This window comes from Rhinolophus sinicus, linkage group LG16 (assembly GCF_036562045.2).
Source record: "Rhinolophus sinicus isolate RSC01 linkage group LG16, ASM3656204v1, whole genome shotgun sequence".
Lineage (NCBI taxonomy): Eukaryota > Metazoa > Chordata > Mammalia > Chiroptera > Rhinolophidae > Rhinolophus > Rhinolophus sinicus.
Window position 1 is genome coordinate 20,769,827 of NC_133765.1, and position 27,797 is coordinate 20,797,623.

The 27,797-nt window shown below is 58.5% G+C and overlaps 2 protein-coding genes across 6 annotated transcripts in view; one reads left to right on the forward strand and one right to left on the reverse strand.

The window, feature by feature from the left end:
* ZMAT5 (zinc finger matrin-type 5) overlaps positions 1 to 4,142 on the forward strand; it is a 24,416-nt gene extending 20,274 nt beyond the window's left edge. For all 5 annotated transcript variants that reach the window (XM_074321140.1, XM_019743108.2, XM_074321139.1 and 2 more), the window contains one exon: positions 3,723 to 4,142. In XM_074321140.1, coding sequence (XP_074177241.1) covers positions 3,723 to 3,852 — 130 coding nt within the window. In that variant the 3' untranslated portion in view covers positions 3,853 to 4,142. The remainder of the gene's footprint in view (positions 1 to 3,722) is intronic.
* CABP7 (calcium binding protein 7) lies at positions 3,212 to 14,638 on the reverse strand. Its single transcript, XM_019743114.2, has 5 exons — positions 14,092 to 14,638; positions 7,140 to 7,283; positions 6,230 to 6,342; positions 5,797 to 5,950; positions 3,212 to 5,572 (listed from the first exon to the last, which is right to left on the reverse strand). The coding sequence occupies exons 1-5, from the start codon at positions 14,198 to 14,200 to the stop codon at positions 5,445 to 5,447; spliced, it is 648 nt and encodes a 215-aa protein (XP_019598673.1). The 5' UTR covers positions 14,201 to 14,638; the 3' UTR covers positions 3,212 to 5,444.
* Between the last annotated feature and the right edge of the window lie 13,159 nt (positions 14,639 to 27,797).

The following is a 27,797-nucleotide window of genomic DNA, read 5'->3' on the forward strand; positions in this document are numbered from 1 at the left end:
ATGTTGCTGTGTGGCCTCATGGGACAGTGGCCTGGCCTGGGCCAAGGAGCCGGGATGGACAGTCTGGGGGGTGAAGCCTTCCCTCAGGTTCCCGCCAGAAGGGAAAGGCCAAGCTTCTTGCCTACTCTGCGCCCGTGAAGAGAGTTTGTTAAGCTATTTTACAATGAACTGTCATTGTTTTTTGACCTTGTTTTAAATCTGTGCCCCGTTTTTGTCCCTCCCACCTTGAAAATATATATAGTACAGAAATGACTCAAATATTGGAGTGTGACATCCTTTTCTCCCGGTCCTGTCTGACGTGGTTGTGGTTCTGGTCATGGGGGCGCCCCTCCTTGGGGCCGGCCATCGTCCTCCCAGGGTCCATCTCATGCACCTCAGACTTCTTCAGCCGGTTGGAGGCCACCCAGAGAGCTCTGGGGTTTTCTCCGCTCTCCCGCTCCTCCCCACACTGCTCCTTGGACCAGCCACCTGTGGGTCCCAGCCGCACTCTGCGCTCACTAAGCCGTGCTGCCCCGGCCACTCACCTCCCTGCTGTTTCTGGAATAGAGCCTGCAACTGGGGAGCACCCTATGCCCTAGGGAATCTTCACCTTTCCCCCACGCCCCTCTCCCTCTGGCCACCCAACTTGGCCCCTTCTTGGGGACCTACGTTCCTGGCAACCACTTGTTCTCTGCCCGCCCGCCATCCACCTGCCTCCTGAGGGCTCAGAGCCAAAATGAATTACTCTCTGGGAAGAGCAAGCCTGTCCAGCCCTGAGGAAAAGGGGTCGTTGGGAGGGAGGTGAACATTTAGTACTGCTTTTGCCATTGCTTCCATCTTCCTCAGCCCTCTCCCACAGGCTGGTCATGTGAAAAACAACACCCATATCCCGAGCCCAAGAGTTTTGGGCTCTGCTGCAGGGTGGCAGAAGGTAGATTCGATCCCCTGGCTGCCTCACTCTGTTCCCCAAGTCTCCTACCCGGAGGCAGCCCTTGTGGTGACAGTCACTCTGCCCTTCCTTCCTCCGCCCGGCTCTCCTCAGTGGCCACAGCCGCCCGTCCTAGTTTCCCACCTGCACTCCGCTCCCCCAGTTTGTCCACACAACAGCCCCAACCAGCTTCTAAAACACACCCTGGCCCGGCCCTTGCTTAAACCCTCCTAGGCGGCCTCCGTCTCAGGTGGAACTTCCCTGCCACCTCCCCAGCCCGTGGGGGTCACCTTCTCACCTCTGCCATCTGGCCTCTGTGTCAGTCCCACTGGACCCTGGGGGGCTTCTTAGCTGTAGTGGGTGTTTCAGAGTTTGGGGCACTTTGTGCATGTTATTTCCTCAGCCTAGCTGCCTGCCCCAGCTGCCTGGCAAAGTCAAACTCATCCTTCAAGCTTAACTAAGATCTCTTCCAGCCCTCTGGCCTCCCCTTCACGGCCCTGAGCTCTCATTGTTGTCATTTGGGCCGGGTGCCGGCCCAGGACATGTGGACTGCATGAGAGAACATTCGGGGGAGCAGGGTCTCTGGCCTGGAGAACTACTTCCTGGGTATTAGTGCTGTGGGCCACTTGTGGGGGCCAGTCTAGTGGCCCCTCTTCCCCTCTGGGTATCCGTTTCCTCCCCTGGGAAGGGCGCAGGTGGCTGACTGGCCTGCCTGGGGCCACCCAGACCTGACGGCTCTAACCCCACAGGCTGAACAGAGCCGTCGAGGTGACCAGGCCACCCCTCCTGTAAGAAGGAGGGGTGCCCAGCCTGGCACACTGTGCCATCCGCTTTAGCACACTGACCCTGAGGGAGGTGCCAAGAGCAGCAGGTGGGGGGAGAGTGAGGCTGCCTCAGCCCCGCGACTAATCCCCCCGTGAGGCCAGTGCTTGTCCCTGCTCTCCACTGTTGGCTCTTCAGATGGTGATTTTATCCCTTTAATGTCCCCCTTTGCAACCTTCTCTGGGCCAGCGCTGCCTTGCAGCCCGGGTGCCGCCCTAAGACTTTCCTCCTCATCAGGACCATGACTGGAGAAACAAGATTGCTTGCTGCTCCTGTCCTGTGTGGGGGCAAACAGGCCATGAGAGAAGCCACAGGCAGAGTCATGCCACATGAGCAACGCAGTGTCCCTGTCTGCTCTGTATGGGGCGAGAGGGATGTGACCCCGCCTTTCTGGGGCCCAGGGAATGTGCCAGTGTCTGTGAGCACATATGGAGGTGCCCTTCTGGCAAGAGAGAGGCCTCGGGTGTGCAGGGGCTCTGAGTCCCAGATGCCCAGGAATGTGCCCCATCTTCTAGAGGAAGGGTCTGAGGCTCATGGGAAGGGTCTCCCCAGGATCATACAGTCTGGAGTATTGTACTCACCCCGACACTGGGGAGCCCAGGCTTGACTGACAGCCAGGGCTCTCCCTTCCAGCAACTGTGGAGCTTCCCCACTCCCACACTTCTCTGTGGCTGGTGGAGTTTATGAAATCTCCCCAGCACCATAAATCAGCTGGGAGCTGCTTTCTGCGCTTTCCAGCGGGCAGCAAGCAGCCGAGCAGGGATTTCCCTGTCCTCTCGCAACAGGAGGCCCCAGAGGCTGTGCCTGGGGCTGCCTGAGTCCTCAAATAGGCTCTCTGTATCCAGTCGGGCCCTGAGAGGAGCAGACTGGGTAGGTTCAGGGAGGCAAACTCGGGGGACTCCTGCCTCCAGCCCCCCAGCTCAGCTCCATCTCAGAGGCCTGAGGCCTTTCCAAACCTCTCACAGAGGGCTGGCCGTGGGACCCCTGAGCCTGCCAGGAGTTGCCAGGGCCTCACCTTCACTGAAAGCTGGGCCTGGGCGTGGGGTGGGCGTGGGTGCAGTGGGAACTGAAGCGGGGTGGGGGCTGTGTGTTTCTGGAGCCCGTGTGTAGATTGCACTGCAGCCCCTCATCTCCTGTACCCAGATTATGTCACTTGGGCATGTGACTGAGTCCATACACCTCATCTATAAAATGGGGTTTGCATGGCCTGAGTCGGGGTCAAGTCCAGAAGGAGTGGAATGGGGAGCAGTTGGTGGGGAGAAGCTGTCTCTGCACCTCAGCTCCCTTAGGACAGGGCGGCCCCAGGCTGGGCACCCACTTCATATAGGCCCTGGGCTGGTGGACCTTAAGGGGAAGGAGAGTGAGTAGCATGAAAAATGAGGCTTTTAAAAAAAATGTAGACAATGTTTTTTTCGGATTTCAAAGACTTGCGTACTTATAAATCTTTTTGAAAAGTATAAAGAAGTAAAAAATCACCCATAATTGCACCACTCAAAATAGAACCACTGTTAACGTTTTGCTGTGTCTTCCAGGGTTTTTTTTATGCATTTTTATATGTTATATATCTTTAAACAAAAATAGTATCATGCTATATACATTATTTTATAAGCTGCTTTTTCTCCGTACTCACACAGTACATCATGACATCTTTCCTCATCAGTGCATATAAGTCTGCCTTAATTTTTACACAGGCTGCATAGCATTCCCTGTTGTGGACGTGCATATATAATTAATCAATCCCCCACAGATGGACACTTAGGTTATTTCTATTTCTTGTAGCTCAATCTCTGCCCACAACCCCGCTATTTCCTTGGGCTCATTCCTAGAGGTGAGGTTGCTGGCTCAAAGGGTCTGCATGTTGTTGAGGCTCTGTCTTCAAGAAAGGTTGCTGACCCTCCCTACAGCTGGGTGGCAGGGAGGGTGAACTGGAGGAGTACCCCAGCCTGGGCCTGGGCTGGGCCTCACTCTAATTCTCTGCCCTTCTTCTCTCTAGGGCCGAACCAATCAGAGCCACTGTCTTCCAGTACCCTGTGGGCTGGCCACCAGTCCAGGAGCTGCCTCCATCTCTGCGAGCACCCCCACCTGGGGGGTGGTCCCTGCAACCCAGCGTCCAGTGGGGCTGAGCCTCTCGTCCCCACCTGACCCCGACCTGGTCAGCTCCCACATCAGCCACAGTAAAGTAAGGCCTTTACTGGGGACGCTGAGGCCTCCTCCTGCTGTGCCCCATGGAACCTCTGAAACTATCAGTTCAGCCTGGCCTGGCCTTTCTGAGGCCCAAGAGTTCCTCCACCAGGTTCAGCCCTGGTCCTGGCTCTGTTGCCAGTCAGCTCCACCCTCCCTCCCTCATTGGACATCTTGATAAGACCAGGGAGAAAACTTCCTTCTGGATGTTTATAAAGCAAGTCTGTCACTATGGTGGTATGGCTGCGTTTCCCCCTTGCTGGGCGCCCTCAGCTCTATGCTCTGGCCCCGGTCAGAGGACCGGCAGAACTGGAATAAGATGAGGTCTTCTCCAGGGCGACGCTGCTTGCTGCCCTTCTCCCTTGGGGATCAGCAAAGGGTGGCTGTGACCATCATCCAGGTGAGAAGTGGCTCCAGCTCTGGGGAGAGGAGCTCAAGGACTTGGTCTGCCATCGCAGCCCCCACGTCTGCTCATGCTGAGCTGGTGCCCAAGCGTGAGATGGCACAACTGGGACAGGGATGGGAGCTGGGTCTCCTGCCTAGATGGTACAGAGAGATGTGGGGGGACCCAGGAGGACAGGCTCTGGGCTTGAGAGAGTGGCCTGGCTGAGCTTCCTGGGATGGACACGAGCTCCTCCAAGGCTTTTGCCCTGGAAGAGGCCCTTGGGCAGTGGGAAGATCACATAGGCTGCTCAGGAGATTTGAAGTCTCCAGGCCCCAGCTTTGCATCCTTCAAATGTACTTGAGTTCTAGAGGCTATGCTGGGGTGGTAGTGGGTGGTGTGGCCCTCAGGCCACTGGGCCTCTGATGGGGTGGGGCCCAGAGGATGAGGGGACTGCAGGGCCACCTCAGTTGCCCCATCCACCATGAGCTTCTGCCCTTCCTGAAAATCCTATGATGGGGGAACTGAGGCCAAATCTGGGGGCACTTGGAGCCTCAAGCTCCTCATCTGTGAAATGGGCTGGTTCTCTAGCCCTAGTGGTTATGTAGAGGAGGGCTGGATTTGAGTCTAAGGAGGGTCAGAGGATGGGACCCAGCAGAAGGCCAGGGGCTTTCTTAGGCCATGCCAGAGAGTAGTGCCCAGGGGACCCCAGCCTCATGCCCTTTACCACCCTGCCCACAGCCCAAACCTCAAGGAAAGGGCCGGGCTGGCTGTGTGGCCCTGAGCACAGGTTACTCCTTCCTGCCTAAGGAATCACAGTAGCTACTGGACCCTGTACAAATTCCTCCTTAATTTCCCAGGAGCCCCCAGACAGCGGAAAGAATTAGTGCTACATACAGACCAGGGTGGGCACTGGCAGGGTGCAGGTGGGGCTGGGGCAGTCAGAGCCACCACCGGGTCCTCCGTAGCCAGGGCACAGCTCCATGCAAGGCCAATGGGGCAGGTGGGGTGGGGCCGCTGGACGTCCAGGCCCTGAAGTACACGCGGTGGTGACAGCCCCAGGAGCTGGCTGAGGGAGAGGACTGCAGGCAGTGGTGGGTGTGGAGGGGGCCCCACACACAGCGGGTGCCTGACGAAGTGCCCAGGTGGCGCCTATTTCATGCCGCTGCGCAGCACCTGGTTGGCCGCGATGAGCATGACGCTAATGATGAAGGCGATGGCAAAGGCGCAAATCAGACTCTTGCGCACGCACGTCTGGCGGATCTGCTGGTTGGAGCAGGCTGTGGCCGCCCACCAGGGAGCACCAGAGAGAGACAGAAGGGGACAGCGGAGCGCTGGAATCAGGAGCCGCCTGCACTTCTGCACATGGGCTGTCCCCCGGGGCGCACAGGGACCCTAGGCTTGGGGCAGGCAAGGAGGGCCCAGGCCCCCTCTGCAAACCCCTGGTTCCTCCCCTGCTCAAGCAGTTGGCCCTCCCGGGGGGTCCCAGGGATCAGTCACTCACTCTCCACGTCCACGGGGCACTCCTCAGCCGTGCCCAGGTGGCTCTCCTCCTCGGTCATGATAATGTTCTCGATGTCCTTCATGGACAGGTGCTCACAGAAGGTGTCGTAGAGCAGCCGCTTCAACTCGTCCACCGTCAGCTTTTGCATGTCGCACTTGGGTTGGGGGAGACACAGTGCTCTGGCCACCCCCACCGGCACAGTCCTCGCCCTGCACCTGCAGCTACTCAAGCCAGCGACAGGCTTCCAGAAACCACTCGCTCCATTCCTCGAAAGCTTGGCCAACACCAGCCTCCCCCAGCGAGCCCATGGCCCTCTGAGAGACAAGACGTCCAGTGGGTCATCCCCCCTTTACAGACTGGGCCTGGCTATTCACTCGCCCCAGTACGGCTCTCCAGTGTACACAGCCCTGGGGCCCAACAAACCATGACATACCTTCCAGAAGACGGTGTCAAAGTCAGTGCCGAGGAACCTCTCTGGGATCCCTGAGGTGGAGAGCTTGGGTCCCAGGAGGGTGACAAACTCCTCAAAGTCCACTTGGCCATCACCTAGAGTGGGCACAGGTCCAATCAGCAGGGTCGATCTGCAACTGGGCAGGGTCCTGGCCCATCTTGGGCCACCGTGTAACCTCAGGCATGTCCCCTCCCTCTCTGAGCTTTGAGTGAATTGCCGGGGCACCAGGCATGTGCCATGCTCTAGGCTGACACTGACACTGCCAAGTGTGGTGAGGCCCCACTGACAGGTGGGGTGGGGTGCAGCAGGTGGGCACTGAGCATGTGGGGGACCCGCACATTTCCCTCAGAACCCTCCATGGCTTCCCAGCATTCTGCTGCCGTCTCAGAGCAGGTGTGGGGCCTAAAGTCCCTACTGCACAGACAGGAAACAGCTCAGGAGGGGAGACGACCTGTCCAGGCTGCCACCTGCTCCCTGGGTGGAGAGGAGACAGGAACAGGGCTGAGAGGCAGGGACTGGGCATCACTGGTCTTTCTTGGGAGTTTTTCCCTAATAAAATGCCAGGCAGCAAATACAACACTGTTTTTTTTAATTTTGGGTGGTAAGACCTGGGATAGTTAGTATATCCTTCTTTCTACTTTTTGTACTTTAAAATTTTCTCAGAATACAGAGCAAGAGGGGCAAAGTCTGTGGCTCAGGCTGTCACACGCTGGCCTCGATTCTCCAGGTTGAGAAACTGGGCCAGACCTGGCTGCAAACTGGTGTGGGCTTGGGGATGGCTGGGATTGGGGGAGGAGAGGTCCCCAGTGGGCTCAGCCTCAGTGGCTAAGGCCCCAGACCTGGCCCCCCCACCCGATGAAAGATGAGGAAACAAGCAGGGGGCAACACTCACCATCCATGTCTAGCCGCTGGATGATAACTTCCAGCTCCACCTCGTTGGGCATGTAGCCCAGGGAGCGCATGGCTGTACCCAGCTCCTGCTTGGAGATGAAGCCATTGCCGTCGCGGTCAAAGACTTTGAAAGCCTCTCGGATCTCTGTGGGGGAAGACGTGCAGGTTGGGACTTCACTCCTGTTCCCAACACCCTGCTTCCCAGACCCCCAGGATCACCGAACTCACAGCCTGAGCCCAGCATTGAGAATCCACTAGAGCCTGCACGTCTGGTCAGAAACAACTGGCAGATGGCCCAAGAGTCTGCCATAGGGCTGCATCTGAGAGCTCAGGGCAGAGCGGACAGCAGAGGTGTGCCCAGGCATGCGGCAGTGATTGGACCATCCCTAGGGTCTCTGTCTCTGAGCTCCCGCGGCCTCTCCAGGATTACTCACAATGACCCTGTGGTGAGGACCATGGGTCCCACTGTGCAGGGGAGGACACCAGGCAGCCGGTGGCCTCTGTGAGTTGCCAAAGGCTTCTCTGCCCACCCCACACTCCCAACCCCACTCTCCCTGGTCCCCATCCCTCGCTTCCTCCCCCATCTCAGCTCTCAGCTTGTTAACACTGGCCAACAGTCTAATGGCAGCCACGTGAGGCAGCCCTGCCCAGGCTAATGGGCTGACAGCTTAGCACAGACTGCTTTGGGAGCCCAAGGTTTGGGGGAAGACGGAGGCCTGACGGAAGGGCCCCAGCAAACCCGGCTGGCTCAGATGTGGGGGTTGCTCCCTCCGTCCCATTATATGGAGGGGGAGACAGGCCTGAAGATGTGGGTGACACGGGTGGGGAGCCTGGGAACCAGCAACCCAATGAATGACCTTGGGCCAGCCTCAGACTTACCCAACAGGAAAGTGGACAGTCATGATGTCAGGATAAGAAGGGTTTCACCAGGGACATCCAGGAACTATTGAGGGTTCTAACCTCTCCCAGCTCACATGTGCTGTCCCTCTGTTTCTCTGCCTGCTGTCCCTTCATTGTTAGCCCATGAAGGACCCTAAGGAGCGCTTTCCTTTGAGAGAGAGTGAATCTGAATTCACTCAAACCCTCTGCTCCAGCTCCCTGGGGTCTCCTTGTTCAGTTCACCTGCCAGCCTCCTGGCCTTTGCCTGAGCTGTTTCTCTGAACGAGACTTCAGCAGGCAGAGGGGACCTCATGGAAGTAGAGACAGATGAGATGTGCCCACGCTGCAGACCTGGAAAATGAGGCCCAGAGAGGCTAGGTGGCCAGCCCAGGGTCAGTGTAGGATGAGGGCTATTTCTGGTGAGTGTAGGAGTTAGGCTGGCCTGGGCCTGGCCTTAGGGGTCTGTGAACCCCTGAAACTGATTGTGGGATCCTGCACCTTGGAACCATTCCCTGGTCTTGTTGGTCCCATTGTAGCCCAGAGTAGGTGGCCATGTGTCCCAGGCCACACAGCAAGATGGCTTGAGCTGAGGCCCCAAACTTCTTCAGGTGCTTCCCACCTGGTATCTGCACTCAAAGCTTAGGGGTTAGACTAGCTGATACTCAGGCCAAGAAAGAGACAGCGGGCCACTCCTAAGTTGCCCTCAGACCCTCTCATTATGGACCTTTCCTCTGCCCACCCCAGGCAGGACCTGAGAATCTGTAGGAGAGGACCTGGGATGGGCCATCTGGACCAGGCCCAGGGGCTTCTGAAATCTGAGAACTTCAGAAAAAACCCCACTTAGAGTTTTCCTGAGCCACTGAGGAGTGGTGAGCTCCCCATCCCCAGAGGTGTGTAAGCAGAGGCCTGACAGTTATAGAGGCTGCTGAGGGGCTTCCAGTCACCCCAGAGTTTCTGGTAGAGATGAAGGCACTGGCCATGCAACCAGGCACACCGCTGCCACCCCCCCACACACACAGGTCTCTGGCTGGCACTACTGCCTTCCTGACCCAGCCACAGGCTCTGCCCACCTCGGGTGTGCTAACTCCAGCCCTAGGAGCCCTTTCAGTCCTGTGGGCACCAGGGTGGCTCCAGCTCCAGGCCTTTGAACATGCGGCTCCGTTGCCTGGAATGTCCTTCCTTCACGACTGCACACTGATCCACCCCCAGCTCCCAGCATGGACTCATCGCCTCCCTGGTACTCTCTGCGCCCCAGGCTGACTCTGGTCTTCCTCTGGGCTCCCACAGACCCCCTATCCTGGGCTTCCCCTATCCTTGCACTGATGACACTGGACTGTGAACTACAAGTGCCATGAGAGCAGGGACCAGGTCAGTCTTGTTCATGGCTGTGTCCCCGTTACCTGGAACAGTGCCTGTCATTCAAGCGTAAACATTTGCTATAGAAATGGTTAAACGAATGACTGAGTTGGGGAACCCATCCACCTGGCACACACAGAGAAAGGATCTGAGCAGAAGTTCGTGCATCACTTGCTCTGAGGTCATCACTCAGAGATCTCAAGGTGGGATGACAGGACCCCCAGTGGGGCTGCCGTGGGTGCTGGCCCCTCTCACCCTGGTAGGGGCCAAGTGTGGCTCCCAGAGCCCAGGGCTGCTTCAATTGAACGCCCTGACCCCTTCTGGAAGCTCCAAGGAAACGCACTGGGCTGGACCCAACCAAAGAACAAGTGAATCTTGGGGTCTGTGGGCAGGCGACAGGCCCGGAGGTAGCCCATGGGCGCCATGACCATTTCTCAGCAGTACTAACCTCTCAAGACCACTAGATAAATCCAAAGACTGCTGTGTCCACCTCCACGTGTCCCTTCAGCCACCTTCCCCAGCACACGCAGATCGCACCTCAGCCCGCCTCTGTGCCTTTGACTGTCCCAAGAGCCCTGCTCCAGCCCCAGCTGACTCCTGGGGCCAAATTCAGGGACCACCTTCTTGGCAAGAGAGTCAGCTCTACGTCACACAGACTCAGGTTCAAATCCCAGCTCTCCTACATCCTGGTTAGATGACCCTGGGCTGGTGTTTGCTCACCTGTACAATGGACCTGCGGGGATGACTAAATACGAGAATCAAGCATGTAAGTGCTTGGCGGCGATGGGCTTGGCTCAGAGCAGGACACTGTAAATCAGAACAGCACAAAAGCAGAGCCGGAAGGAAAGAAGGGACAGGGTGAGCTCTGGACACCAGACTGGCCTTCCTGTTGGCTGGTGCCAGCCAGGACCTCGGGGCCTGGGCTTGGAGTCTGGCTCTGCCGCTCAGCAGCTGAATGACCTGGACAAGGCAGTTCCCTCTCTGAGCCTCAAATGCCTGTCTGTGAAATGGGAATGTGACTTCTGCCCCCATCCCTGAGGACTGGACCCCGCTGGCGGCTCCCTGAGGAGGATGGGTGTCATGACTTCCCTGCTGCCACTGCTGCCATCAGCACATCCCAGCTGGGTGCATTTCCCCGAAAGCCTTGCTGTATTCCCGCCCCATGAGGCCGGGGGAAGCCTGCCGTGCTCCATCTTGGCATGGGGACGCCTGGCCCAAGAAAGGGCTGGCAGGGCTTCAGGATTTCCAGGCCGACACTGTCCCCCACCTGCCACCTCCAGCTTGACACCCCTAATCCCCTCCCTCGCCTGTGGAGCTATGTCAGGGCCTGGGTCCCCAACAGGTCCCAAGGGACGCCAGCACTATCTCAGGGAGCACCAGGGATGGAGGTCCCTGCGGGGGTTCGGCAGTGTCTTCCTGGCATCCGTCCCTTCCCTCATCACTTCAGCCTCCCTGAGTTTCTGGCCTGCACAGAGGCAGCTCGCTGGGCTTGCAGGAAAGAGGGACAGGAAGTGGGGCTCTCCTGCCCCTCATAACCTGAATGCCCCTATTTGGCCATTCTCAATGCAGGCTCCAGTGGCCAACTGAGCAGGCCAGGTGCCAGCCCCAGAACCATATGCTGGTGGCTGTCTGGCTGTCTGGCTGTCTTCTTCCTCCGTCTCTGGCCAGAGAGGGCAAAACTGGGGTTTGTGGCCGCCCCCATTCCCACCCTCAGGTGCTCACATCACCGATGCCCCTGGGGCCAGTCTCAGTGCTCCTGCAGGCCTGGGGGTCTCTGCTGGGTATTATATATTGGGGAGGAGGTACAGAGAGAATCTGGGAGAGCATCTCATGGGGAGCAGGTGGTCCCAAAGCACAGCCACGTTTACCCTACCAACTGCCTCCCAGGCACAGGATCCCAGCTGCCTCAGGCCGCTTCCACCCAGCCCCTCCCCCAGCCTGCCTTTCTGGCCAGGCCCCCTTCACACCCTGCGTCCCTGCCTCATGAGCCTTTACCGATCCCTCTACACTCCAGGCCCTTACCCCTGCAAGGCCCCCCACTTTGACCTCCCCTGCTGCTGCATAGAGTCTCTGAACCCCCACTGCGTGCCAGGCCCCATACTGAGAACTTACATTGAATCCTTGGTCACCAGCAGCCCTGGGGAGGGGCAATGCCAACCCCCTTTTACAGATGGAGAAACCAAGGCAAGAGAGGCAAATGATTGCCCAAGGTTACTCCACGAAATGAGGGTGCAGATACTCTAACCCAGTGCTGCCTGGCTGGGAAGCCCTCACCTTAACCCCAAGCTCTCCACCTCCCTTCCTGGTCCTCCTCCCCCTCGGACTAACCGCCCCCTGGATTTCTGCGTCAGGCACGTATTGTCTGCAGCATTTCATCCCAAGCTGCCAGGCTCCCTCTTCTCGGCACATGTGGCTCCCCCACTGATGGGCATCCTCCCAGCAAAGGGCCTGGGTGTTACCCAGACTTCTCTGGGGCTGAAGCACTAATGGGGCACTGGGGAGATGGAGGGGGCGAGGGGATATCTGTGCCAGGAATGGTCACTCTGTCCAAGCAGCCCTGGCATTCAGGGTTCATTGGGGCCTGCAGAGACTTGGTCTAGAAGGAGGGCTTTCAGGGTGCCTGCAGCCAAGGAGATCAGTCACGGAGGACTTTTTGCCCTCCTCTGTAGCTGTCTGCGGGCCAGGAGATGGGCCTGGGCCACTGAGGCATCTGCTTGCTCCATGACCCCCACCTGCCCACCCCAAGGAAGGCCCTGCCCTTCAGATGCCCCATGTGCCAGGCCCCTCTGCTCCTCAGGGCCCAGGAGAAGGGGACGGGAGAGAAACAGGGAATGCATTTAGTGTGGCTGGTGACTAACGCTCCTGGGCTCCTGCCAGTGTGTCTGCTGGGCAGCCCAAGGGGAGCCTGCAGCCTCCTTGCCCCTGCACTGCCCACCCTGTGCCCCACTCACCCCTGTATCCTGAATCCTCTCAGCTTCTCCCCTTCCTCGGGTCTGCATTTCAGGGCTGGGGGATGGGAAGAGGTGGGACCCAGTTAGGCCAGAAGCAGGGCTGCCAGGGTCATGGTGGGGTGCTGGGAGCAAAAGGAGGGAATGAGGTAGATGCTGCCTGTGGTCTGGGGGACAATGTTAACCCCTGCCTGAGTGGCCAGGAGGAAGGAATGAATGACACTATGGAATGGGATACTGGCAGGAGATTTGGGGTGGCGTAGGGCAGAAGGAACAGCATTAGGGAGGAGAGCCTATGCCTCATCCTCTGCCCTCTTAACTCCATCATACACCCTTTTTTCTTCCCAGGTCCTGGATGAGGCTCTGGTTCCTGGGCTTCGGCCCAGACAGAGCAGGGGTTTGGATTTTGGAGTTCAAGGCCAGAGAGCCGGCGGTAGCACCCATCCATCTGTTCTGCCCACATCAAACTCCAGACCCCATCTCCATGGCTCTCCAGGCCTCTGGGAGCTTTTGGGGGGATTTGGTGAGGAGCAGGTAGCTCCTAGCCTATGTCGCAGTGGGGAGGGATTAGCTGTCTTCTCCCTCTTAATGTTCCCCCTAACCCCGTCTGACTCCCCCAAGAACTGCCCCCTCCAGAGCTTGGGTATAAGGAAGGACCTCTCTCCACGCCTTCCCCTGTGCTCCCACCATCATCCCTGACTGCACTGGTGTCTCAGCTGCATCCCCCCCAGGCCCTGATGAGCCCCAGATCTCAGAGGCTCCTGGACCAGCGATACCAGAAAAGAGGCCCAGCTTCTGGGTGATCTCAGCCTCTCACCCAACAGCAGACAAACAGATCCCAGGGGGCCAAGACTCCCACCAGCCCAGAGCCCCCAACTCCACTCCATATGGGTCCTCAGGAGGTCTGGAGGGAAGCCTGAGCTCCTGCCCCCATTCCAGTAAGGAAAGGGCTCCCAGGTCCCAGGGGTCTCACTGTTCCCCAAAATGCTCCAACCAGCCCCTGCCCTCTGCTCCAACCGATTTTCCCTAGCCCACTGCTAAGGTCCCCAGGTCCCCATTCGTGTGCAAAGGCAGAGGGACTGGGGGTGGGGGCAGGTTTGGGTCTCTGCCTCTCTGCCTTTCCTTTCCAGGCTTGGCTACCACGACCAAGCCGCTGAATCTGGCCACTTGTTGTCGCCACCACCTCCCGGGCCGCCTTCGGGCGCTCTGGGCTGGGGGTCTCCGCAGGGCTGTGAGGAAGGGGCTAAGGCCGCAAGAAGGGATGGGGGGCAGCCCCGCAGCCGGCAAGAGCAGGGCAGTCGCCCTCTCCCCTTCTCCCGCTGCCCGAACAGATTGGATTTTAAAAGCGACACGAGCGGAATGTCAATGCGAGCGCAGAGCTGCTGGCGGGCGCCGCGGAGGGGATCAGGACGCGGATGCTCCGGCCGGTCGGCGCAGGGGCGCACCTCGGACCCCCACCCCAAACTGCCGCGTTGCCGCACCGTCACCGCGGACTGCGCGGCCCCGTGACCCCGCTGCGGGACCCAGCAAGTTTCCGCAGCGCTAGGGACCAGGCGGGCAGGGGCAGGGCCAGCCCCCGCCTTGGCGACCCCCACCGCGGCGCCCAGCGGTGCGAGCTGGTCTGGCCTGCCTACCAGCTGCTGCTCGCTGGAGCGCCCACCTGGCAGCAGGCACCTGCGGACAGCCCCGCACCCCCCTGCGCCCCTAGCCCGCGCTTCACCTGGGCGCACAGGTAGGGCCAGCGGGCGGGGGTCTCGGCGGGGCACTCACCCTCTAGTTCATCCTCAGGGATGTCCACGGGGCGCTGCTCCGACAGCAGGTTGGGCACGGTGTAGATGCCCCGGTACATCAACGCCGCCGTCACCGGGTGGAACGGCATCTTGGAGGCTCCGCGCCCGCCCGCCCGCCGCAAACTTTGAGGTCGGTGCTCATGGGCCGGCGGCGGCCCGGGGGGCGGCTGGAGCGGGTGGGGCGCGCGGCTGCGGAGGGCAGCCCGGCGGCGAGGCGGGTGGTACCCGTCCGGGGGCCTAGCGCCCCCGCGCCCCAGGCCGCGGGTCCATGCCGCCCCCTCCCTCGTCGGGCTCCCGGCCGGAGCCCCGCAGGGGAGGCGGGGGCGGCGCCACTCGGGCCTCTCCGCTCTGGCCGCTGCGCGCTGTGTCCGCTGCGCCCGCTCCTTGGTGCCCCGCGCGCTAAGCGCTGCTCGCCGCCCGCTTGTCCGCTCGCCGGCGCGGTCCCCTGGCCCGCCGCTCCGGCTCTCGCCGCCTCCCCGGCTCGTTCGCTCGCTCGCTCTGTGCCGCGCTGGCTGCGCTCCCCGCCTCCCCCGCCCGCCCCCTCCGCGCTCCCCGCCCCCCCCCTCGCCCGCCCCTTCCCGCCGCCGGCCCCTACGGGGCCTCCCCAAGCCCGCCGGGGCTCCTGCTCCCCTTAGCCCCAGGTTCCCCTTTCCCCTGCTGAGGATCTCTCGTCCCCCACCCAAGTCCGCAACCACCAGGACCAAGGTGGGGGTGGGGCCCTTTCTTTCTGCTTCTTAGCCCGCCCCCACAACCCTCGAACTGAGAGCAGGGAACTGAGAACCAGAGACCTGGCAGTGAGGTGAGGTCAGCCCTAGGCGTCTGGGTCTTCGAGGAGAATCACACGGTGTTGGTGCCAGGAGAGGCTCCAAGGTGGGGAAACTGAGGCTGAGAGAGGAGGGCGTTGACCAAGGTCATGAGGCGGGGGCGGCAGGCAGGAGCTGGGCCAGGTCTGGGGTAGGCTCCCCTGTCCTGTAACTGGGACCTGCTAGCTGACCTTGACCCCCAAAGTAGAGCTCCCGTCCTGGCTCCTTCCCAAGCCCTCACCCCTCAGTCTGCAGAGAGGAAGCCAGGGTCTGTCTCATGGCCCAGTGGGCATTGAAGGGACAGTTGTCTGGCTGTCTGCAGGGGCTTGTGTGAGGGCCTGTCGGTTCATATGGCTGTGTTAGGTAGGTTAGACCTAATGTGTATGTAGAGCTCACCCAGGACCCAGAGCAGGCGTGCAGATCTGAGTGAGGGGCAGGTGTTTGTGAGAACAGCATGTGTGTGCATATACGTATCTGTTATCCATGAGTACAAGTGTTTGCAAGTCTACGTGAAGATGGACGCAGGTCAAGAGTGTGTAGACACCTGTATGTGCCAAGGTTGTGAGCTGGCAAGGGAGAGGCGGTCAGGAGCTGGTTGGCAGAAGCCGGGGCCGGGGGGGAGGGGAGGGCCAGTGTGCAGACCTTGGGCTGGGAGTGGCATGGGCATGTGTGCACAGATATGTATGCGTATTTATGGGGGAGGGGATGACCCTCTGGCTTTGCTGTGGCCCCAGCTGTGGGCCCTGCCCCTGGAGGCCCCATTGGAACCACCTCCCTGTCCCCTTTGGTCCAATCAGTCAATGGCCCCAGCAGGAAAGCTGATTGCCACAGCTTTGCCCGTCCCTGCCCTTCCCAAACTGATTACATTTTTCTGCTTGTTTCTGCTTTTGTTGCTGATTAATCACAGCCCTGTCTTGGGGCCTGGGGAGAGGGGGCTCAGGGAGAGATGCCAGCCCCGGCTGAGCTGGGCTGGGCCAGCCCTGGGCCCCAGCACGTCTCAGGCATGTCTCTGGAAGCATCCAGAGGAGCCAGGAAGGACCCCAGCTATTTGTCTTCCCAGTGTCTGTGGGCCAGCTGGTGACCATTAGGACCTGGGGCTGGCGTTATGAGAGACCTCAGGGAAGTCCAAACCTGAAGCCCTCCTCGTCTACCTGTCCCCTTGTCTGACATTCCACCCGTGGAGCTGAACGCTTTGAGCTCCCTTAGATCTTCTGATGAAGCAGAGGACTGGGGATGAAAGCATTCAGAACTCGAAGCCAGGCCTACCTGGGGCTCCTGCATCTACCACCTCCTTGCAGTGGGACCCTAATCACCTTCCTTAATTCCTTGGGGCCTCAGTTTCCCTGCTGTGAAGTGAGGGTGGCAATGCTACCTCCCAGGCAGCGGTGAGGATGAAGTGATGTGACATATGAGAGGTGCCTAACAGTGCCTCCCTGTACCGCTTGGGAATTTCCTATTAGCATGAAAATCCCCCCGAGGAATATGAATTAATAATAATTAAGCTGCTGTGTATTGATTGAGAGCGTGAGCTGCAGCAGTTCACTCCTGTGGCGTTCATTGAATGGCCAGGCTGCACCAGCGCAGGCCAGCTGGTTCTAAATCAGGACCCCCGCGCCAAGGGAGGGTGGGCTGGAGCCTGATGAGGGGCTGGTGGGAAACCTGGCTTCTGGGGACTCTCCAAGAGGCTGCCACAAAGCATGGTGGTACGCGCCTGACGGAATGGCAGCTCCTACTGCATCCTCTGCGGCTCCCAGCCTTGATGCCCAGGTGGAGAATTTTCAAAGGACGGGGCCGAAACAGTCCCTGAGATAAAATCAAACAAAAATCAAGTGGGTGAGTCTACCTTGCATGGCCAGACCCTGCATGTCTGACATGGGGCCACCCCCAGAGCTGGGCCTTGGTCTGTGGCCAAGGGGTCAGGCCGCTCCCTGGAGCAGAATCCACTAGGCCAAAGGGACAGGACGCTCTGGGGATGATAGCTCCAATGCTGCAGTGAACCCCGCTGCTTGTACCATCCCTGACACGTCAGTCCCCTGGTGACTCAAGTCAGTCCCTGTCCTCTCCCTTGGTGCAAAGCCAAGGCCCACAGAGCTCGCTGTGGGCCCAGGGGACTTCCACTTGCCACCAGCTACGCCTGCTCTCCCTTCTCAGGTGGGTGCATGGGCTACACTTGAGCAGTGCATGTAACCTGCTGAGTTTCCCAAATCTCTGAAGGCAGTTTGGCCTTGCCCTCATCCATGGACAAGGGCACTGAAGGGACCAAGTTGAATAATGCAGACGTATGAGGCAGAGCTGGAAGTTCAAGCCCAAGGTGAGAAGTGGGTGGGAACCGGGGCAGGGGCTCTAGGGGCCAAGCTCTGAGCCATGCTGATCGCTCCCTGCCCTTCCAGGCTCAGAGGAATGCTGCCTCCTCTGGGAACTATCGTCAACCTCCTTGGCCTTCCACTGCTGTGCACCTAGGGTCACTGAGCAGCCCTGAGGGCCAGGTCCTGCGAACAAGCCAGGCCAGGAGTCAAAGGATGAGGTGGAGCTGCTCAAATCTGGGGCTCACAAAGTAAGCACCAGAGAGCTGGGCAGCATGGCTGAGGCTGCAGCTCACTGTCTGCTGAAGGGCGATGGAGGCCAGGCTTGAAAAGTCTCTGACATGGTGGGGGGCAGTGCCATGTGCAATAGGCTTCTGCATGGAGAACCCAGAGCTGGCCATTTGACCTTGGATGGCTAAGCTCACCTTTCTGAGCCTCAGCTTACTTAATAGGAACACGTTAGATCTTGCAGCTGAGTGCTCAGTGCATGGAACACGGTGGCTCTTACTACAAGTAAAGAGAACTTCAGGAGGATGAGGAGCCAGGTGGGCATAAGCTCAGAAATGAGAGGACCACCCTCAGCTCTGGAGGACACGGTCTAGATCTGCATTCCCTCAGATCCTGTACCTGGCACAGGGCTGGGCTGAGCTTGGGAAGGGGACAGAGGCTAGATGAGCATCTGCTTGATGAGTGAATGAGAAAATGAATGAATGAATGAATGAATGAATGAATGAACTGATGAACGATGCCCACCTGCCCACCCTCCCTTTGGCTTTGCAGCCCCATCTTCTTCTCTGTACTTCACAGGGGAGCAGATGGCATGATCGCAGGGTGTGAATTATGTCTATCGCTCCCCCATCTGGGGAAGGTGCTGCCACCATCACACTGCACTCCATGGGGTGTCACTGGGAGATTTGTAGGCCCCTCCCAAAAAAGGTCTCCACAGACCTCACCCACTAGTACTTCGTTCAGGGTACTGGAGATCCCGGGGGAGGTAACCCACCTGTGACTCTGGGAGAATCCACCAAGTGGTAGCGAAGCAGAGGGAAAGAAGTAGGGACCACCCTGTCCAGAGGCTGGACCCCTCCCTCCCAGAGACTGGAGCCCTCTCCTGTCAAAACCAATATGCTTCCCTCCACCCTTGGCGGAGGAGACCGCTCCTCAGAGGCCAGCATTCTCTCCCAACTCGTGTTCAGCACCAGGGAGAGCTCCTGGCAGAACCCAGGGTCCTGCAGAGTAGGGTGAAGTGATTGAGGGACCCAGAGAGCCTGACAAGGCAATTCATGAACCCATTGTCCAGAGGAGGAAATCAAAGTGAAGGGAGGGCAAGCACCAAGCTCAAGGTCATGCCAGGACTGTTGACCACAGCCCCACCCAAGCTGGGGGTGCTGCTGGGGAAACAGGAGGTGCATGGGATGGGGGAGGGGGACCCCGAGAGGGCAGAGGCTCTGGCCTCTACTCCTTGGCTAGGGAACAATATTGTTCCAAGAACCCACTGGGGACAGTGTCTGGAGGTGAATAAAATATTCATCGTCTGGGCAAACTCACATAGTCACTTGATGAATAATGGAATTTATAGACTGGCAGAGGCAGACCCAGCTGGGCTGGTGTGTGGGCCGGAACCCAGAGGCCACTGTCTGCTCTGATCACACCCTGCCCTGGGGACCCTTCTGAGCCCTCAGATACCCAGCTCCCACAGTGACAGGAGTACACAGGACAGAGCAGGATGACAGAGTCCATGAGAGGGAAATAGGATGAAGGGGACAGGTCCTTGGATTTGTGGCTCCTGGAGAAGCAACTTGGTGATGGAGACAGAGCACTGGACTTGTAGTCCAGTATGGCTGGGATGAACCCTGACTTGTTACCAGCTCTGTGCCCTGAGTGTGGCACCTGTCTTGCCTCAGTTTCCTCCCCTGTAAAATGGGGTTGAGGCCGCCACCACACAGCCAGGGTTGCCACAAGGATCTGATGAGATGACGAAGGTGACAGTGCCAGGTGCGACTGTCCCTGGCTCACACGCACAGTGCTGACACATATTGCTGAGGCTGGACCTTCACAGTCTCTGTCTCTGGCCCCCAGACTCCCCGGAGCCCAGAAATGGTCTAGAAGGCACAGAGAGGGAGGCATGGCCACAGGAACAGAGAAGCTTCTAATCTTTAGGGTAGGGTTTGTCAACAAGTGCAAAAATCTGGCCTAGGAGAGACAGACACAGGCACTCACCCAGGCCCTCCCACCCCAGACAGTCTGCTCCCACTGTGCTGGGCTGGAGCCTAGGCAGGGGCATTTATCAAAAGCATCCCAGGAGCTTCCAAGATGCAGCCAGTGTTAGAACCACTGCTCCAGAGGAAGAAAGCCTGGTGGGGGAAACTGAGTCTGGCCAGGACAAGAGGAATTTAGGTATGTCCCACCCAGAAAATGACAGAGATCCCTGTGCCTGGTTCCCTCTGGGCCTCAGTCTGCCCTTCTGGGAAGTGGGAGCCTACCCCGGGACATGGCCAGGCTGCTGGCTGGGAGGGAGATCATGAGTACTGAGGGCCCAGCCCCTGCTCCAGTCTCACTTCCTGAGTGACAGCTGTGACAGCTGGCAGGAGAAAAGGTGCAAGGCAGCTCCTAATTGCTCTGGGCTCCCAGATCTCTACCTCAGTCTGTTGCCTTTGACTAGCACTCCACCAACCTGCCTGGGGTGGCTGCTCCCCCAGAAAAGGCCCCATCTCCAGGCAGCCTATGGTGGTAGTGGTGAGGGGGGAGTTGCCTCTCCCTGCAGGTTCTCTCCACCTTGGGAGCAGGCTGAGGCTGGGACCCTGAAGACCCGCAGGGGCCTGCCCCCCCCCCCCATCTCTCTGTGTGACACACAGGGCTGTTTGTAAGCTTCCCCTTGAACAAGGAGCTGCACAGGTGCTGAAATGTACAGACCCTGCGGGTGGGCTTTGCGCCATGCCCCCGCCAGGGGGCACGAGCGTGTCCCCTGGGGTCAGATCCAAGTGAGAAACCATACGACCTCAAGCAAGTCATTGGACTCAGAATCGTGGTGCCTCACCTGGGAATAAGGGCACCTGTTTCTCAGGGTGGCACGGAAAGAGAAAGGCATAGAAGGTGCTGATCCCCGAGTCCAGGGCAGAGCACAAACGTTCACTGTCACTGTTCTGGCAGTGCCTCCGAGGGATTCTCAAGGGGCTACAGACCTCGAAGCCCTTTGCACACCCCTAGGGCTGAATTTTCAGGTTGGTGCCTGCTTCTGTCTCCAGTTGCCCTGACCCCTCCTGCCCACACTCAGATTCTCTCAGGAGAACCAAATGACTTACCTGGCTTCTGTTATCTAGCCCAACACTTACCCTTTCCCATATGTGAGCTGATGCTTTCACCTGCTGCCACATGGCCTGCGGCACCTGTGTTTGCACACCTCCAGAGACGGGAGCTCACTACCCCCAGAGGCAGAGCCAGCATTTGCCTATTTTTTGGGTTCTGACTTTGTGCTCCAATATCTCCCCTGCTCTGAGACAAGGCACTGAGGGCCCCCAAAAGGGGCCCCTGCATGTCTCCTGGGATCTAGACAATACTGACCATTCATGAGCAGCTCGTCAGAGTGGCACCCCCTCTTCCACATTGTGTAAATATGGCACCTCAAGCCTGTGGGCAGAGAATGCTTTGGTGGTAGAGAGAGGGGGTTGGGGAAATGGAGGCCAGGCTTTCGGATGAGTGCCTATGGCCCCTTGTCTCAGGGCTCATCTGCGCAGATTAGCCTGACACTGAGAGCCTGGGACGTGGAATGGGTGCGTCTTGACGGAGGCCCAGACTGGAGGTGCTGCCAGGAAAGGACTGGTCTTGCAGGAGCCCCTCCTTCCCCAGCTGCCACCAGTTCTGTAGGGACCTGGGCTATGATCCTTTGGCGTCCCCATGTTGGGGCACGGGGCTGGGGCAGAGCATTAGGATGCCAGGAGGGTTAGGTGGAGGGTCTTCCTTTGGAGGCTGTGTCCTCCAGGGCTGAGCTAGGCCTGCAGCCCTTGCCTCGGCCAGCCCCCCACCCAAGGGCCTGCTAATGGGCCCCTTTGGCCCACAGTGCCCCAGTTGTGTCGAGCCTAAGTAATGATAAAATCGACAGCAGTTTAATTGGTAATTTTAATCCTGGACAGAGCAGTAATGGCGTTACTAATTGGATCGTTAGAGATTTGTGCTTTATGGCTGTGTAATTAGAGGAGCTGTGGGGGGCCGGGGTGAACTGGGGGGCCATGTGGGGCCAGGGGCCGGGAGTAGGAGGCAGGGCCCCTTCCATGCTTGGGCTGGGTCACCACTGGGACCTTCTGCACTTCTGCCGATCCTGCCAAGCAGAGCCCTGGGGGCGACCGAATGAGGGGGTCCCCATCAGGGATCTACACGTGCCCATCCCAGGCCTGGGGTCCCATCATGCCAGGAGGAGGCCTTGAGAGCACTCTATGAAGGGACCCCAACACCCAGTTTTCTATAGAACAGGGTGGAGGGGCTCCCACAAGCCCAGCGCCTCCCTGTGTCCTCGTAGCACGTCCCCTGTGCTCACATGGACACACACGGCCCTTTATACCCTCGCCTGTGAGCTCATTGTGTGCAGGGAGGCCCGACCTGTACAAGCAGAAACAAAACCCTGTGCCCGGGAACTCCTGGCCCCCAGGACTCTGGATAACCACAGAGTGTCCTCATTTTAGAACAGGAAGGAGTCTTAGGTCCCCTCAACCTGCTCACTTCTCAGAGGGGTAAACTGAAGCCCAAGGAGGGGAGGGCACATTTTTGTGTGTGCTCCAGGCTGGTCTCGTGTGTGTGAGCCCCACCAGCCCTGAACACCAGCATTTGTTGGCTTCTCTTCACACACACAGCTGCCATTCTGTACCCATGAGAAGGGCGCATGGGCTGTCCAACTGGAGGACGGCCAGGGCTGAGGTGGGCCCAGCCCCCACCCCAGATATGCAGTGCACATGTGGGTGCCTTGGGGAGGGGAAGCAGATCGAGCGTCTTTTGGATTGAATTCACAAAAGGCAGGAAGTAAGCTTGGCATTCGATAAATATTTGCTGGATTAATTAATGAAGGACAGAAAGGAAGAAAAAGAATGGGGGCGAGGGGGGACAGACAGACCATGGACATTGGGCCTCTGTCACATGGCCCTCCCATTGGTTCCCCTAACCTACCTCTGGTTGCTCTCCTAAACTCAAGCATGGCCCCCTCACAGCCTTCTAATGGCATCTACCTTATTCTAAGGGAGAACCAAAGTCAAGGGGCCCAAAATACCGCCCTTCCCACCTCTCTACTCTCACCTTCTCCCCTTGCCCACCTGCTCCGACTGCCTCACTTGGCCCCCGCCTACTCTTGGCAGAGAGCCAGACACACTCCTGCCTCAGGGCCTTTGCACTTTCTGTGTGTCTGCCAGAAAAGCTCTCCCCCTAAACATCTTAGGTCTTTACTCAAAAGTGACCTTCCCAATGGGTCTTTCCTGGCTACCCTAGCTTAAAAAATAAAAAAATAAAAAAACCCACAAAAAGACAAACGCTGCCTGTTCTCTTACTGCCATGCTCTATTGTCCTGGCTTGCATTTAACCACAACCTAACGCATTGTGGCATCTTCTTTCTTGCCTGGTGCTGGATTTTATTTATTGCTGCACCCCTATGTTGTGACATACAGTAGATGTTCATATATAGTTGTTGAATGAATGAATGAATGAATGAACGAACGAACAAACGAACTGGAGGCTCCCTACAGAGGTTCCCATGGCAGGTGAGAGCAAGTTGTGGGATTGAGGGTTCAGGGGGATAATGTGGGGCTGGGACTCTGAGCTCTGAGCCTGGGCTCTGAGCCCTTCCCTCTGGCCAGCCAGGCGCCTGCCCCCCAGGACTAGCTCAGTCAGGAGACAGTGCCCCAGTGACTTTACATCAGCAAACAACAGACAGGTAGGGACGAGGAGATAAAAACCTTTGTCCTCCTGCCAAACGCTCAACTTGGGTGCCCTCCACCTGTGGGGCCATCGCCTGACCTACACTCCCTGTTAGCCAGGTCACCCTATAGCCTGAACTGCCTCTGTCCTGCCCCTCCCACAAGAAGTGGCTACTGGGGACGCGGGGCTTTGGACTTCAAGGAGACCCCTGCACTGCTGGTCCCAGCTCCCAGTTCATGGGCAAGAGACAGTGCTTGGAATCCCACCATCAGCTCTGAGGTGGGTCGCACGCAGGGTCCAGAGTTCTCAGCAATGCCCTGTCCACCCACCTGGCCGCCTGCCTCAGTCTTGTCAGGTGATGTATGGCCCACTGGCCCTGCCAGGAAGCAGCAGATGGATGGGCAGCACGGAGGGGTGGGCTCAGAGCCAGAAGCCAGGAACAGGGAGGGGGAGGTGCCTGGCTCTGGAGAAAGCCATTCCCGGAAGGCCGCCCTCCCTGACCGAAGGCAGGACAGGGAGTACTGGAGTTGTCTCAGGCATGGCTCCCACACGGCGGCCCGTAGTGTGCGGAAGTACAAGGAGCTGGAGGGCTCCGGCTCCTCATGACATCTCCCCAGGCTTTAGTTTCCTCATCTGGAAAATGGCAATGAAGCACCCACTGGGGGGAGGCAGAAAGGATCAACTGCAAGAATGCCCACCAAGCACAGCCCCAGACTCTGGGGTGCTCCAACCACCAACCCTGTGAGGCCTGATACTGGGCTAGGGAAGGGCTTCCCCTAAAACCCTGCTTCCTCTTCCCTGCATCTCCCCACCCGACCCCCTCCTTCATCTTCCCTCTCCTGGCCTTTGGGAGAATCGCACAGCCAGAGATGGACAAAATCTTGGCAAATTCCTAGTTTGACCTCCCTCCCATTTTCCAGATGGGAACGCTGAGGTCTTGGTAGAGGAAGGAACTGCCTAAAGTCGGGGGCAGGGTTTGGGAGACCCCTTGTGGTGACTCCTGAAGGAAGCCCTCTCCCCATCATGGGTCCAGGAGGGTGGGAAATGAGGGGCTGGTGCAGCTGCCCAGAAGGTGGGGAAGGACAGGCAGGACAGCGTGGGGTACACGGAAGGGGCCAGGTAGGGGAGGGGGGTGATGCAGTTCCTGCGACCGAGTCAGGATGCGCCAGACGCCTCCGTGAGCTCTGTCTGCATCCAAGGAGACCAGGACACTGGGCGGATGGGACGGCGTGTCCTTGCTGGCTGGGCCTGGAGGTTGGGGAGTGGGGGGAAGTCATTATGGAAACCAGGGCTGCCTGCAGGGCTGGGAGGCATCTCCCAGCATCTGTTCACCTGCCCCGCTTCCCAGAAAAGCCCAGACCCCACGTGGGGCTCCCAATGGCTGTGGGCACATGACAGATATATGCAGACAGGTCTGATGGACCCATGAGGGTATGCGGGTGTGCCAGGATGCACATGGGCATGTCAGTGCCGGCGTGCACCTGTGTCCAGGTGTGCATGCACACATATGTGCTGGGGTGCATATGCACACGCAGGGGTCTGAACACCTGAGACCCAAGAACCCAGGGCCCAGGTAGAGCTGGTGCCCAGTCGGGGCAGATGCATTGTGGACACATACATATATATGGGGGCGTGTGGGGAGAGACATGTGCTCACTAAGCACCCACCAAACCCTGCACAAACTTGGCCTCAGCTTCAGTTTAAAAAACCAGGGTCAGCCCCGCATTGTCAGAGGGGGAAACCGAGGGTGGAAGCCTGCCTAGGCTGCCAGGGTTCATACCTGAAAATTCAGGAGAAAGACCCCTGCCTTCACAGGGTGGGGCTCAGAACAAGAAAATGACCCACCAAGGGGGGAGACATGTCTGACCCTGTTGAAAGGCTGTGCAGTGGATCACGGGCTGGGAACTATTCTGGAGGGTAAGTCTTGCTTTGGACTTGTTCTGAGTAGAAGCAGGGCATAGCCCCGGCATCCCAGGGTTGAATGGGCCTTTGGGGTCACTTGGGGCAGCCCCCACTTCATATGGCCCTGCTGCTAACTCAGGGCCGATGTCTAGGACCCTTGCAGAGAAGGGAAAGTCTCCACCCTCCCTGAGCCTCTGTTTCCTCAGCTATAGAATAGAGCCCCAACCCCACCCCGACTCCTCTCAGGTCCCTGCTGAAGGGCTGGGGACCCAAGGTCACCTCAGGGACAAGGCTGTGGTCCCTGCCGTGCTCTCTTGCGAGTCTGGGAGGGAACGTGAGCCCGGGGGTGGGGGAAAGAGGGGACTGAAGGGATCTGAGGCAGGGAGACAGGCCTTCTAGTTCAGTTAGTGAAGGTATTTGTCATTTTAATGATGTGATATTTCTTGCCTGGCTCCTGTCCGTGGCAGCACGAAGGGACAGCTGCCTCCCTGAATGAGACAGTGCCGGTTCAGACTCCCATGCCCAGCCAGGCTGAGGCTGGGGACGTAGCCTGGATGCTGGGGTCCCAGGGACCCTTGGCTCTCACACAACCTTACCTCCAGCTCAGCTCTGCCTCTCCCTCCCTGCGTGACCTTGGGCAAGTCCTTACTCATTGCCAGGGCACAGTTTCCTCATCTATAATGTGGGCCTAACATGCCCCCCGGCTTGCGGTACTGATCATGGTTGGTTCCAGTCTTTCTCATCCCTCCCTTTCACTGCCTCTTCCAGTCTCACCCCAACAGGGCCCTCTCTTCTGTTCCTCAATTTCTGCAGACCCTCAGCAGGCCACCCTCTTCCGGCAGCTGCAGGGTCTTTTGGAAGTGCCAAGCTGGCTCCTCCATCCACTCACCCAAACTGGCCTCGCCACACTCCTTAGCCTCCCATCCTGCCCCCTGCCCCCATCCTGTCTCCGTGCCTTAGTCATCCTGACTTGTCCCAGCTTGCAGCTTCGTGAGCATTCCTTGCCCTTTCTCACTTCTAAAGCTGCTCCTCCAAACTTACATAGACCCCATCACTCGGGTCCCTCGGATCTGGTCAGAGGCCTCCTCTGGCTCTCAGAGCCACCCTCTATTCGCCCTGTGACCACATTTGTCACACTGGGGGAGGTGGTGGTGATGGTGGTGACAGCTGGTTTCCTAGTCTGTCATGCTTGATCTGGGTTCCAGTACGTAGTAGGCCCTTGATGTGTTTGTTGAATGACTGAATGAGGGACTGCAGAGCCGACCCTAGAGCGGAGCAGCGAGGATGCGGGTGGCGGTTGCAGCGAGGGTGGCCCAGCAGGCTGCCCATCCATCAGCCTGGCACTGCGCCTGACCAGATGGAGCTGAGCCCCTAGGGAGGGGAGAAGAGGAAAAGATCCATCACCCAACAGTGGGCCCGCATGTGTGTGGGCGTGTCGCACCTGCCCCCCATGGGATTCTCATCCATCATGCTGTCCGTGGGACACTGATGGGGTGAGCAGGCGACAGCCCCTATGCCAGGCTCTGTGAGGCTGGAACCTTCAGGAAGTCTGCAGCTCTCTAATGCGCATGAGGAAATTGAGGAGGGTGGCAGAAGTTAAAAGGGGGGGTGCGGGGGCCAGACCAACCAGCATTTGAGTAACTGTTCTGGGATTCACTTGTGTGACCCTGGGTGAGCCTCTCACCTCTGGGAGACAATGTCTTCATCTGTAAAACGGGGACACAGCAGTGTTCCCTCACCCAGAAGAGGAGAAGATTCACAGATTTGAGGCTCATGCCTGCCTCGCACCCTCGCGCGGCTCCTCAGGCTGGCGTAGGAGGAGGAGACAGAGGTGGCTTCAAGTGGCAGGACCAGCAGATTCAGGCAGAACTGGCTAATTGTCTGGGTCGTCATGGGGGAAGGAGACATTGATGGACGCTCCTCCCTGCCAGAGGAGCTGAGGAAGATGGTGGCTGAGTGATGACCCGGCACTGCTGTGATTACAGCTCAGCTGTCCCAACCATCTGGCCAGGGGGACATCATGCCCCAGACTCTGTCCCAGCCCCCACGCTGTTTGCTGGGAAGTCACCGCCTCCCTTCTCCTCCTCCTCCGCATTTTAATTATAAAAACAAAGGCATTCTGAGCCATCATTTCACCTGAATTGCACCACGGCCTAGCAAGTGAGGTAAGATTCTCAGGCACAGATGGGGAAACTGAGACCCATTAATTCACTCAGCAAATCGGTACCGAGCACCTACTCTGTGCCAAGCTCTGTGCTGGGCACGGAAGAATTTGACAAGAAGGTTTTGGCCACCTGCTTGCCCAGGTACTCTGGGAGTTACAGGGGGACCAGGACTGAGTGTTACAGCCAACATGCTAGATAAAGGAGAATGTGACAGGAGATCACCCCCTTGGGTGGTCCGTGCTCCCTGGCAGTTAGGGACACTCGGTGCCAGGCACAGTGCCGAGTACTTTAAGTGCATTGTCTCATCTACTCATCCAAAGCAGACATCAGTGACCCCCATTTTCGGTTTCAAAAACGAGAGCCAAAAGGGTGATGTGACTTGTTTGGGGATCCCCAGCTGGGAAGAGGCAGAGCCCACACCTGTACCCAGGACATGTTCTCTTGCCATCCTGCCAGGGCCACACTGCCCCACCAGGCACACATTGCCCTGCCAGGAACAGGCTCCATGAGGAGCTGCCAAGGAGTGGGGGCGTGTGAATGAAGGAGCAGTTGCACCCCAACAGCACCAAGCCCAGCCCAATGTCCCTAATTCCTCCCCTGCTGGGGATGGAGGCCAGG